Here is a 13,278-nt window from a genome sequence, read left to right as displayed (position 1 = left end):
TTTTTGAGGGAAGTAGGAATTGAAAGATTGTTACTAACTCTTTAAGTTTGTGGTGTGAATAAAAATAATATGCTTTGAAACAAAAATGAGACCCCTGGCTACGAATCCTCGCATCCCAGTTTTGTATCTGCTTAGCGTGAGGAAGAACTTCCCTGTTGAGGCTTGCACGACAGCATGCAAGATTTGAGCAGTTTGGGGAATCCATGATGTACCTTAGCCAATTTTTAAAACAACATTTAAAGGTAAATTTAACCTGAGTGTAGTCTAGTGACTGCTTTGTGATATTAGACATAGTCAATGGGCAATCCCTTAATGTATTGTCTGGAAAATGACTCAGCAAGAAATAGGCTCATTAGAGAAGCTGAACTGTGGCTTAGTGTAGATAATGATGGTAACATTTCACACTATGATATGTGAACAGTGTATGTTGAACATAGTCTCTAATTTTGATAACTATCTTAATACTATATTCCATCACTTCTCAGTCATGCATCTATTTTACATCTCAACATCTCTCAAATCAGGATATGTCTTAAATTCAGTAGTATATCATTAACAGCATTTTAAAATATCTTAGTGATACATAAAATGACAGTGTTTTACAATAGGTGGACTATTAGATGAAATGAAATACAGTAGAATGTGAACTAGCAGTTTGAAAACTACAGACCATAGGATTCTGAACTGTATTTTGTGACTCCCTAGCAGTTTCCTTGGGGATGGACCCAGTTTACCTGTTAGGGGTTTGAGTAGGAGTTCAGGTATAGAAAGTGCTCTGCTGCTCTTTCAAAAAGATTTTTTAAAAACCTCAACTCAACAGGCCCTTGATTTTATTGTCATGATGTATCATACACAAACTGTCTGATCTTGTGTGCTCTTCTGACAGTAGAGAAGTGTAGACCCACTCTGCTGCTCTTCCCATCCTGCACCCAAACACAACCTGTCAGTGATGCACACCCTTCCAGTTTCTCCCAGGTGCTTACATGCACATTTGTATATCTTATCGATTTATTATCACAAGTAGATATCATGTTATATATTCCTATAATTTTGCATTATGTTGTTTTACATATTTTACAACTTCTCCTAGGTTGGTACACGTAGGTGTCTGTTGTTTTTTAGTAATTATAATAGTGTTCCAGCCTATGTGTGGCCTAGGTATTCTTCTCATTTTGTCCATGGTCACATAGTCATTAGTAGGGTTAATAAGGTCACAAAATTATTAGCTGGGTTGCATTTAGGACCCTCGTCCTCTCTGGTCCCTGGTTGGTGTTTTTTTCCTGGTAGTACTGGACTTTTGCATACATATTTTAAAGCTAACTATTGTGAATTAATCACCGTGTTTCCATTTTGCTTACATAAAGCCAAAACGTTCCACTTAGAGGTTAAATTCTTTTCCATCTGCAGCATCATCATATTTTCTTACGACCCTATATTCATTTTACTAGGAGTGCTAGTTGCATTCCTTTTTTTCTTTTTCTCCCCCACCTTTGAGACAGGGTCTCTGTCACCCAGGTTGGAATACGGTGACGCAATCTCAGCTCACTGCAACTTCCACTTCCCAGGCTCAAGTGATCCTCTCGCTTCAGCCTCCCAAGTATTATAGCTGGGACTACAGGCGCACTCCGCCACACCCAGCTAATTTTTGTTTTTGTTTTTTGTAGAGACAGGTTTCGCCATGTCACCCAGGCTCATCTTGAACTCCTGGACTCAAGCGATCCACCTGCCCCCAACCTCCCAAAGTGCTGAGATTACAGGCATGAGCCACCACGCCCTGCCTGCATTTCATTTTTTTCTAACTAGAATATGCTTTCCTTGGAAAAGATTTTTATGCATCCCTGGATACACTTTGTACAATAGTAGGTGCTTAATAAAAGTTTGCGGTTCCCTCCTGCCACTTTCTATCCCCATCCTGTCCTGGAATGGCTGTCTTGGGAACACCATGTACTCTGATGAGACCTTTCTCAGTTTGTGCTCCCAGAAGCTGCTGTTTTTCCACATATACGTCTCCAGACTCCTGGGTGAGCTGCTTGTTTTCCTCTAAAAGAAGAAACCCTGTCATCTTCCCTGCTCTTTTGATCTCTGGCTCCCTGCTCCTGTCATCTTGTCTTGTCGTCCTTGCTATGGCTCCGCCAAACCCCACTGCAGAGAACCCCAGAGATTGGTGGCTTTCCCAGCCCTCAGGCAGTCCCTGGCTGTGGAATTCCAGCTAAATATTTGCCGGTTCCTCTGTTCAGGAATGTGCATGTACACATCCTCTTGTGGATAATTGACTTTATGTGTGGTGAAATAGCGGCTTGGTCAAGGGCAACTGAAGGATAGGTACCTTTGAAAACAAGAGCATTAAGCAAAATTAATTTAAATGGAAATTTGAAGGCTGAAACCCAACTACTTTTTAAATGGATAATTTTAAAAATTAGGTTTTTAGCACTGGAAAGTATTTCTCAAGGCTGTTCATGTATATTTAACCACAACAACTGTGTCCTTGCAAAAATGCTTTAGTGCTGTTCTCCTTTTCATTTCTTTGTTTATTCTCCTTGACTAAGTTACTGGAATTAACAGGCTTAGTGCTGTGTCCTGTAAAAAGACTGTGGAATCTCCAGCTTTTGGATAGCTCTGTTTTAGAAAGGTGGCTGTCTTAGAGAACAGTCTTTAATACAGTGTTAATGGGAATACTCAGAATGAGTCCAGAAGTATAAAATGCCCTGGCTGTGGAGGGGCTTCCATCAAACCAGGAATGTGTATTCATTGTAGAAAAACAAAATGAGACTTTCAGCCTGCACAAAGTAGAATACTTTAGGTCATATTTCTGAGGTGTCCATATCTGTCCGTTGTTGTTGAGCGTAGGATTTGCTCCTGTGTTCGTTGTGGTGGTTTCTTTTTGTTTATAAAGTGATAACAGCTAGCATTTATTGACCATATGTTGGGCACTGTGTTGAGGTCTTCCACTTATTCCTCACAACAGTGCTGTGAGGTAGGGATTCATACTATTTTTGTCCCCATTTAACCTTCATCCCAATCCTATGTGGTGGATACCATTACCACCCCTTGCTTTACAGCTAAGGAAACTGAAGCTTAAAGGGAGCAATATGCTCCAGGTCACATTGTTATAAGTAGTGGATCCAGGATTTCTTACTCCTCTTCCTCCTCCTCCCTCCTCCCTCCTCCCTCCTCTACTGTTCTCTGATAACTGTTCTTGGAGAGTTACCCTGGGCTGCCCTGGCAGGCAGGATAGAGCAGTGGCAAAGAGTACAGAGTGTGGTGCCAGACTGGATTCAAGCAGCTGCTTCCTACTGAAGTGAACTTGGGCAAATTGCTTCACCTCTGTGTGTGCCTTTGTGTCTTCACCTGTAAGATGGATAAATACATAAAAGTACCTACTACATAGGGTTGTGGAGTTAATAACATGGAAATTCAAACAGTGCTTGGCACATAGTAAGTGCTCATTAATAGCTATTGTTATTATTGTAACCCAGTGGTTTTTTAATTAAATCTGTGTTTCAGGTAGGAATGCTTTTAGCTATGAGTAGTGGAAACCTTGAGCTTTAGCAGCTTGAATAAGGGTGTATATTTCTCACCTACCAAGATGTCTGCAGGTGTGGAGAGTGTTGATGTTAATCCAGTTGTTCTGCAATGCCGTCAGGGACCCAATACCTTTCTGTCCTGGTACACTACCCTCTCTAGCACATCCACCTACTTTAGGTTCACAAGATGGCTGTAGGAGCTCTAGACATTATGTTTGCATTCAAGGCAGAAAGAAGGGGAGAGAGCTGAAGAGCCATGACAGTCCCCCTGCCTCAACCCTCCAACCAATAAAAGCAGAAGCTGTCCCCAAGTATACTAGCAGGCTTGTGTTTTCATCTTACTGGCTAGAACTAGGGTGTGTCATTCCTTGCTGTAGTAGATTCTGGAAAAGGATATATTCAATGGTTTATAGGGATCAGCACATGAGAACCTATTGTTAAATTTTCAAGGAATTTGCAATCTAGTTGATATCGCCTTGAATAGCTTGAAATCTGCCATGGTGGGAGAATTTAAACCACAGACACCAGCAAATGCTACCCATCATCCCTTTTCCCACAAGCTGGCTGTTAAAAAACATTTACCAGCACACTATTGGGTACATTTATTAGGTTGGTGCAAAAGTGATTGCCATTGAAAGTAATGGCAAAACCCGCAATCACTTTTGCACCAACCTGATAACTCTAAATGCCAGTTTGAAAGGTGGCAGAGGGTAAAGATGTGAGAAGTAGGAATTGGGAATGGTCACTGGACCAGCCAGCAGCATCTACCAAGATTAGTGAACTGTTTAAGCTCTTTTAATGCCAGTGATAGTTGGAGATCAGAGCTGAGGGGACCTCTCAAGATCATCTAGGATAGCCCCTTCATTTGACTATGGGAATCTGAGGAGGTGCTTTGCTCCAGAACCCAAAGCCAGGGAGTGAAGTGGCCCTCCTAGAACCCAGGCGTCCTTGACAGTCCAGTGTTCATTCTCCAGAACCGAGGGCTTCATACTGCCTTTCTGATAACTCCACTTCTCTCTCTTCCCGACTCCTGGTGTATGCCCACTGTACTCTTCCTTTTACCAGCTTCATAGTGCTGGGAAGCTTGGCTGTTATCATCCCCATTGGTTTCACAGAAAGCCTAGTTTAAACTGATTTATTTTTAGATTTTAGTGTATAGAACATTCAGCTTTTTTTAATAAATGAGATAAGCTTAAAGAATTTGATCTCTGCTATGCTACAGTACAAACTAATCAGTGGGAACTTAAGAATTTACCTAATTTTGATCTGTATTTCTTTACAGAAGGAATAAGCTTAACTAAAGATGAATATTCTTTCTTAAAAAAGACTGAAACTTTTTTCATACACAGTCATTCACTGCATGTGTGATGGTGGCTGGCTTCATAAGTTTATATCATATTTTTATGTGCCTTTTCTATATTTAATTATGGTTATATATATACATACTTACCATTGTGTTACAGTTGCCTACAGTATCCAGTATAGTAATAGGTTGTACAGGTATGTAGCCTAGGAGCAATAAGCTATGCATACAGCGTAGGTGTGGAGTGGGCTAAACCATCTAGTGTGTGTAAGTATACTTTATGAAGTCCATACAATGACGAAACCTCCTAATGATGCATTTCTCAGAACCTATCCTCATTGTTAAGTAATATATGACTGTATTTTTATCTGACTCTCCTCTTAGATTGTAAGCTCTTTGGGGACAGGATTTGCAGGCTGGCTTGTTTTTGTTCTTATGGAGATGGATATACACACAGCTGTGCATGTGGCAGACACTTAGCAAATATTAACTGAATGAGTGTCCCACTTGCACTGGTCTCACATCTTCAGATAACAGAAAAGTAATCAGCAACTGTTGTCTTACTGTGGACTCTAGTGTGGAAATGTCTGAATCAGGTGTTTGACTCGCTAAACTGCTTTCCCTCAACTGCCTGATATGATTGATGAAAAAGAGGCCCACTGATAAAAACAATGGCCTCACTAGTGTGAAGACATGGGGAGGCTTGAGATTGAAACAGAATGTTGGAAAGATGTACATTTCCAGAAACAGTCCTTGAGATATCGATAGGGTTTATCCAGCCCCTCACTCTTTTTTAATTAATCCAGTCCCATGCCTGCTCTCTTCTCATGTGTTCACAGTAAAAGTTGCATGTTATTGAAATTCCTAAAATCATCATTTTGAGGAAGTCTTAACTAGGAAACAGACTCTTGACAGCTCTGTTAAAGACAAGAATATGTTTATGTGATTTTGTTTCTTCACATGGCTGAATACTGTCCCTAACTGATTCTGAATGTGTATTTATCCACAGCCAAGCTACATCAGTGATGTGGGACCCCCTGGTCGAAGCTCTCTGGATAGCATTGAGATGGCCTATGCGCGGCAGGTGAGTGTGCTCTCAGGGGGGATTAAGCCAGGAAAATCCTTTGTGAACCTCTAGAGAATAAAAGGAAACAGAAACTTGTAAAAGTCAAACCCTGAAAGCAAGTTGTATTTTTTCATTTAGAGGACTAGTTAATATTTTACCATAGGCCACTGGAGAATTCTATCAAATAGGGTAATAGAATTACTCACATTTGATTTGAGGAAATTGAAATCTGTCCTTTACACTGACCACAGCATCTCAGTATGCATTTTTGGCAACAGTCCCAGGTACAGTAAAGCTTCAGGTAACTGCGCTGCTTAGCAAATGGAGTTCTGTATTAACTGACTTACCTGGTAGGCTGGTGGTATTAACAAATCCTTTTTTCACTCTTTGTTGAAATTTTCTAAATGCTTTTCTGTCTTGATAAGCATAGTGTATTCACTACTTAATACCACTGTTGTCCTAGAAAAGCTCATAATATTTAAGGGGTCATCCTTCTGGTTGTAGATGAGGACCGTCCAATAATATGGATATGGATTGAGATGCTTTGTGGTAAGCACAGGAATTCTGCTGGACTGAAACCACCCTGAGGACCATACGTAACCTGGAATTGAGTTTTTAAATAAAGCAGTGCCAGCCGACTTTGTGCTTTATTGTAATTTGCTGCTTTTCCCCACAAAGTACAAAGAAGGAAAAATATTCCTGTTTCTTGAATTGAGGGCAGTGGGCCTTCATCCCCTTAAGATTATCCTCCACCAGCAGTGGTCCAGGAATATCTGCTCAGCCATTATCACCTCCCGGATTCTTTGAGGGGGACCCAGGGGTCCCACTTATGGCCCTCAACATTACCCACCTCATTCTCTTCCAGCCTGGAGGAGAGTGGTTGGAGGCAAAAACAGAGCAGCTATGGAGGTGAGCAGGAGGCAGTGAGAAACTGTTAGACCCTGTGCTCTTTTACCAGGGTCCCTCTCTTCAGCTGCCAGTTATTTAGTCAGTGGAGTTCCACATGAATTGAGTTACCTGGTTAGCTGATGGTATTATCAGAAGTCCCTCTTTTACCCTTTCTTGAGAGAAATTTTCTAAATGTCTTTTTAAAAATCTCTCTTCTTTGGGGTGCCATTGCCACTTCAAACTCCAGACAGCTGTAGCCCCCAGCTTCATCAACTTCCCACACATGAGATCCTCTCCTTCCAACCCCCTCATGTTTTGCCACTGGCCTTCATTTATTTCCTCCTGCTCCAATTTTATACCTCTCTCTTTATATTCCCCCTGTGCGTCTGCATCCTTTACTCGTCACCTTCATTGTATGGCTGACTCCTCTATTGCCCCGGAGAGAGGCCTGATGAATTACAGGCTTCTGAAGAGAGAGACTGTATCTTCTACACCTGCAAAGACTAAAGATGCCATTAACATTTCATAGCACATACAACACCGTAATATTGTATCTGTTTACACGGCTGTCCTCTCCACTAAAGAGTGAAGCTTTATATCCCATGTTGAATAGTACCTTGCAAAGGAAGGCCTGTAAGAAATGCTCATTGAGTGAATAAGTACTACATCATGGTTTAAAACCATTTTATTGATTGGTTGGTTGGGTGATTGAGACAGAGTCGTGCTCTTTCACCCAGGGTGGAGTGCAGTGGTGCGATCTCAGCTCACTGAAGCCTCCGCCTCTGCCTCCCAGATTCAAGCGATTCTCCTGCCTCAGCCTCCCAAGTAGCTGGGATTACAGGCATGCACCACCACACCTGGCTAATTTTTGTATTTTTAGTACAGACCAGGGTTTCACCATGTTGGTCATGCTGGTCTTGAGCTCCTGACCTCAAGTGATCCACCCGCCTCTATCGGGAGAACCCGCTCCCGATATTTATGTGGGTTCTTTTCTATTTCTTAAGTGTCTCGGCTGGTTTGAGAAATAAAGGGAAAGAGCACAAGAGAAATTTAAAGCTGGGTGTCTAGGGGAGACATCACATGTCGGCAGGATCCGTGATGTTACCCAAGCCGTAAAACCAGCAAGTTTTTATTAGCGATTTTCAAAAGGGGAGGGAATGCACGAATAGGGTGTGGGTCACAGAGATCACGTACTTCACAAGGTAATAAAATATCACAAGGCAAATGGAGGCAGGGCGAGATCACAGGACCACTGGATGAGGCAAAATTAAAATTGCTAATAAAGTTTCGGGCACGCATTGTTGTTGATAGCATCTTATCAGGAAACAGGGTTTGAGAGCAGACAACCTGTCTGACCAAAATTTATTAGGCGGGAATTTCCTCGTCCTAATATGCCTGAGAGCTCTACAGGAGACCGGGGCTTATTTCATCCCTTCAGCTTGGACCATAAAAGACGGCACACCTTAAAGGGGCCTTCTGTAAGCCTACCTTCAGGGCGCATTCTCTTTCTCAGGGATGCTCCTTGCTGAGAAAAAGAATTCAGTGATATTTCTCGTATTTGCTTTTGAAAGAGGAGCTCTATCTGGCTCACCAGCGGCCAGTTCAAAGTTACCTCTCTTGTTCCCTGAACATCGCTGTTATCCTGTTCTTTTTTCAAGATGCCCAGATTTCATATTGTTCAAACACATATGCTCTGCACACAATTTGTGTGCAGTTAACGCAATCACAGGGTCCTGAGGCGACATTCATCCTCCTCAGTTTACGAAGATGACGGGATTAAGAGATTAAAGACAGGCATAGGAAATTATGAAAGTATTAATTTGGGAAACTAATAAATGTCCATGAAATCTTCACATTTATGTTCTTCTGCCGCGGCTTCAGCCGGTCCCTCCGTTCGGAGTCCCTGACTTCCTGCAACACACCTCGGCCCCCCAAAGTGCTGGGATTACAGGCATGAGCCACTGCGCCCAGCAAAACCATTTAATCTTCATAATAGCCCTGGAAGATGAATGATACTGATGTTCCCCATTTAACGTAGAGGAAACTACAGTTCAGCAGGGTCGTGATTTGTCTAACATCACTACTTTGCGAGAGCAAAGACTTCATTTATACAAAGTAGAATCTTCACAAGAAGATTTAGAACCTAACTAGTTAAGATTTAGAGCTTAACCAGTTCTAAATCTTAACTAGTTAAGTCCTGTTTCACTTCCGTAGTAGGACTTAATTAGTTCTAAATCTGGAAGAGTGAATTTACGATTTCTACTATCATCATTTTTGCTCCTTGAAAATAAAATCCAAAGTAAGAGTGGTTTTCCCATAGCTTAAATATCACATAGTTCATTTTCCTTAAGAAAATCTTACCTGAAGAACAGAGATTCTTTCCAGGAGAAATGGATATTCCACATGTGCCTCTCCTGCTATTCTAACACTTGTGGAGGAAGGCAGTACCCAGCATTCCTCACTCCATCCATGAACCCTATACCAGGGCCATTTAGTCATTTTGAAAGAATTGAGTCCTTTGCCTTGGTTATTAGGAAGCAGCAGCCAGACCCCTTCCATTCTCCTGTCTTCCCTGGGTGCTTCCTCACTAGGACAGAGAGGCACAGACCTGCCTGTGGTTCTTCTCCCCTTGGACCCCACTGCTCCCATTCCTCAGGTGTTTGGAAGGTGGGGTGGCAGTTAGCTTTAGTGTGTTATCCACAGCCCCAGAACAACTGGGGAGCTGGCCAGTGTGCATGGCTCAGCCACTCCAAGGAAGGAAAGGTTGGCCGAAGTTTCTGCTGGCCATTGCCTGCTTCAAGAGGTTTTAAAAAGAGAAAGTAGATACTGTGCCATTTACTTTGCTTTTTATCATTTCAGATTTATATCTATAATGAGAAAATTGTAAATGGACACCTGCAGCCTAACCTGGGGGACCTTTGTTCTTCCGTCGCAGAGCTGGATGATAAGGTAGCACCTAGAGCTAACTCAAGTAGAAACCGGGGTCCAGTGTTTTGATGGGGCTAGCAGCTTGCCGACTTGGCTGAAATGTGCTGTGGAAACACCCCATTCTGTGGAATGAAATGTTAACTTCCTCAGAGTTTTATTTTAAATAACTTTGGGTGGTTTTCTTGATGATGAATTTTTAAAAATGTATCTTCAAAAGGCCCTGCCAGTATCAATTGATAGTCACAAGAGTTCTCTTCAAGCCGTATTTGCTTTGAAGTCTCATCAGGCTTTTACTCCCCACTTACCAGTTTCCCTCCTTACGGAATCTAATAGACTCCTTAATGAGAGCTAAATTGTCAAGGTGATGGCTTTTCACACCTGTGAGCCCTCGAACTTGACTCAAGTGGGACTTTTGTGAGCATTCTTTATGTACCACTGGTTCTGTTCCTCTGACAAACACATATACTGCCTTTATTTATTCTCCTCCCTCACCCCTTATTCCTGGCCAGTTTTCTGCCCCAAGGGGCAAAAAAATTAAAAAAAAAAAAAAAGGTGGATGGATGACTACTTGGTAGGTGGCTAGAAGGAAGGAAGAAAGGAGGGAAGGCTATTATGGAAGAAAGCACCCATACACAGATTTTTTTTTGTCTTTTAAAAACTTGCTCAGCCCAGTGTGGTGGCTCACACCTGTAACCCTAGCACGTTTTGAGGCCGAGGTGGGTGGATTGCTTGCACCCAGGAGTTCAAGACCAGCTTGGGCAACATGGCAAGACCTCTTCTCCACAAAAAATAGAAAAATTAACCGGGTGTGGTGGTATGCACCTGTGGTCTCAGCTGCTTGAGAGGCTGAGGTGGGAGGATTACCTGAGTCCAGGGAGGTCAAGGCTGCAGGGAACCATGATCATGCCAGTGTACTCCAGCCTGGGTGACAAAGAGTGAGGCCCTGTCTCAAAAAAAAGTACCTAACTTTTAATTTTTTTTTTCTTTTTCTTTTTTCTTTATTTTTTTTTTTTTTTTTTTTTTTTTTTTTTTTTTTTTTTTTTTGTTTTTTTTTGAGATGGAGTTTCACTCTTGTTGCCCAGGCTGGAGTGCAATGGTGAGATCTGGGCTCACTGCAGCCTCTGCCTCCTGGGTTCAAGCAATTCTCCTGCCTCAGCCTCCTGAGTAGCTGGGACTACAGGCACCTGCCACCATGGCTGGCTAATTTTTTGTATTTTTAGTAGAGATGGGGTTTCACCATGTTGGCCAGGATGGTCTCGAGCTTAATTTTTTTAAATAGTAAAATATAAGATAACCTAAACAGATCTAAAGAAGAAAGTCAAGTTTCACCAATCATTCCACCACCTAGGAAGAGTCACATTTGTCTGGACAGTCTGAAGTTTTAATTTTTGAGAGAGACCATGAAAACAGGCTTTTCTCTTTTGCTTTGGAACAAGTATAAACCTTTTTCTCCAATCAGTGCTATCCTCTAAGGACTCATACATTTAAAGTATTGCCAAGGGTTTAGGGAACACATTGTTTTTAAGGAGCGATTTACAGGCAGAAGGATTCTGGGGAGAGGGAGTCCCAGCTGTGTGGTGGTAACACAGAGGAAAGAACGCCCGCTCCTTTCCTGGGATGCATCTTTTGAAGAGAGTGAGTGGGAAGGAAAATGGGAGGCTGTGACACTCACCAAGTAAGGTAAAAGCGGTGGCCCCTGGAGCGTCTCTGGGAGGATGAAAACCTGTATTATTAGGTTAAACTCTTATTTTAAGCCTTTAGAAACTCAGATAACCTTGTAAGGACTGAAATGCAGCTCTTTGAGTTTAAACTCCTAGAACTTTGGATGACCGTAAATGGATTCCTGCTCTCTGAAGGGATAACCCGCTGAGATTCAGTGTTCTTGTGACTTGTGTGTAGTTTGAATTATGTGTGTGGTTATGTCAGACCTGGAATAGTAATTGATATGAAAACCAACTCAGGGCAGGGGTAGGGGGTGCTTATCGGTGGATGGAACTCTGAAGTCTGGCCAGCAGAGACGCATCTTCTGCCCTGAGCCTAAGCCTAGCAGTCACAGACAGATGACATTAACCTCATCCCGCACCTTACTCTGCCAGCCTTGGAGGTCAGAGTGCCACGAAGAACCACATAATTTCTCTGACCCTGCAGCATTGTCACATGCAGTTTTGTTTATGTGCAGAGCATTTCTGACATGTGGACCATGGTAAAACAAATGACAGATGTGTTGTTGACACCGGCAACTGATGCCCTGAAGAACCGTAGCAGTGTGGAAGTGCGCATGGAGTTTGTCAGGCAGGCCTTGGCGTACCTTGAGCAGAGGTAAGGTAGCAATAGCACAGTGGGGCTGGCTTTCAAATCCCTTGCAGTCAACTGTTTCTCAGATCTTAAGTTGTCCTTAGGCTAAGTGTGCTGTGGCTGGTATAATTTAAGATTTATTATGTTAAATTGAACAAGGCTCAGAGTTGTGATCCTGTTTCAGAAATCCTGTTTTACTTCCCTACCAAGACTGTTTCTGCAGTCACACGTTAAAATAAAAATCACACATTAAAAAATCATGGTAGGTGAGCACTGTTCGAATTCCCTTTTTCTTTCTCCACACTCTGTCTCTTAATACATAAAGCCATAGTGCCTTAGGTCATAATCTTTTTCTAATGTGGTTCAGCCATTACTCCTTAGGCTCTTTTTTTTTCTCTCCACATTTTAATTTTACTCCCAGGCATGTTACTACCTTCAAACCCTAGGAAAACTCCTTTCCCCTTATTTTCTGACTCTGCTCGGTTAATTCCCCTAAGTCAGGGTCATTCCCAGCTGATAATGCCTGTGATTTATGCCCGGGTTTCTTTGCTACTTCCTCACCAATCAGAGCTGGTCACTGAGGGGTTTGTGGCAGTGCCTTTGTGCCCAAAGTATTGTTCCCTTCGTTAGTAGGACCCATGCCATCATCCCTTCCTATGGATACTCCTTCCAATTCTGAATTGGCCAGCAGGGATTGCCATGAGTGTGCAATAGAATCTCTTTATTTTAGAGACAGGGTACTGGGCCCCTGCCTGCTGGCCTGAGAAGAGAAAGCCAAGTTGAATACACTTGCAAAATTACAGGCCTTTGCCACTGAGCCTCTGCACCTGCCAGCAGCCTTGCAGTGAGATCGCCTTTTGTCAATAAAACAATACTTCCTTAGGAAGTCAGAAGATTTCCTTGTATGTTACTGAGGTAATTCAAACTTGGTACAGCGGAGAATAGGTTTTTATACCAAATACTGTATTAATTAGACGAGAGCTACTGAAATGAACACCATCAGACACATTACACTTACTAGCTTCCATTCCCTGGTTAAGAAAAATCTGGAGCTCAAAATGGATTTTTATTCTCCTAGTATAGAAATAAAGGGTTTATAAAATAATTCTTCTAAGCGTTGGCTGAATTTTTGTGATTAAGTTTTGGGTTTATCAATCTTCAGCCATAAAGAACCTACATATGTAGTAGCATTTACTCGTTACCAGTCGGCAGAATGAGTCAGAACTTCTTATACAATACAAAAACTTCTAGGAATTTTTTTTTTTTTTTTTTTT

The 13,278-nt window shown here is 42.1% G+C and overlaps 1 protein-coding gene across 3 annotated transcripts in view; it reads left to right on the top strand.

Annotated features, from left to right (window-relative positions):
• The window catches only part of NUP93 (nucleoporin 93kDa), a 119,306-nt gene that overhangs the window by 86,275 nt on the left and 19,753 nt on the right, over window positions 1–13,278 (top strand). For all 3 annotated transcript variants that reach the window (XM_011960996.1, XM_011960997.1, XM_011960998.1), the window contains 3 exons: window positions 5,837–5,911; window positions 9,641–9,730; window positions 11,889–12,028. In XM_011960996.1, the coding sequence (XP_011816386.1) occupies window positions 5,837–5,911; window positions 9,641–9,730; window positions 11,889–12,028 (305 nt within the window). The remainder of the gene's footprint in view (window positions 1–5,836; window positions 5,912–9,640; window positions 9,731–11,888; window positions 12,029–13,278) is intronic.

This window comes from Colobus angolensis, unplaced genomic scaffold (assembly GCF_000951035.1).
Source record: "Colobus angolensis palliatus isolate OR3802 unplaced genomic scaffold, Cang.pa_1.0 Scaffold531, whole genome shotgun sequence".
Lineage (NCBI taxonomy): Eukaryota > Metazoa > Chordata > Mammalia > Primates > Cercopithecidae > Colobus > Colobus angolensis.
Note: the sequence above shows the minus strand (reverse complement) of the source record. Positions and strands in the feature narration are given on the sequence as shown.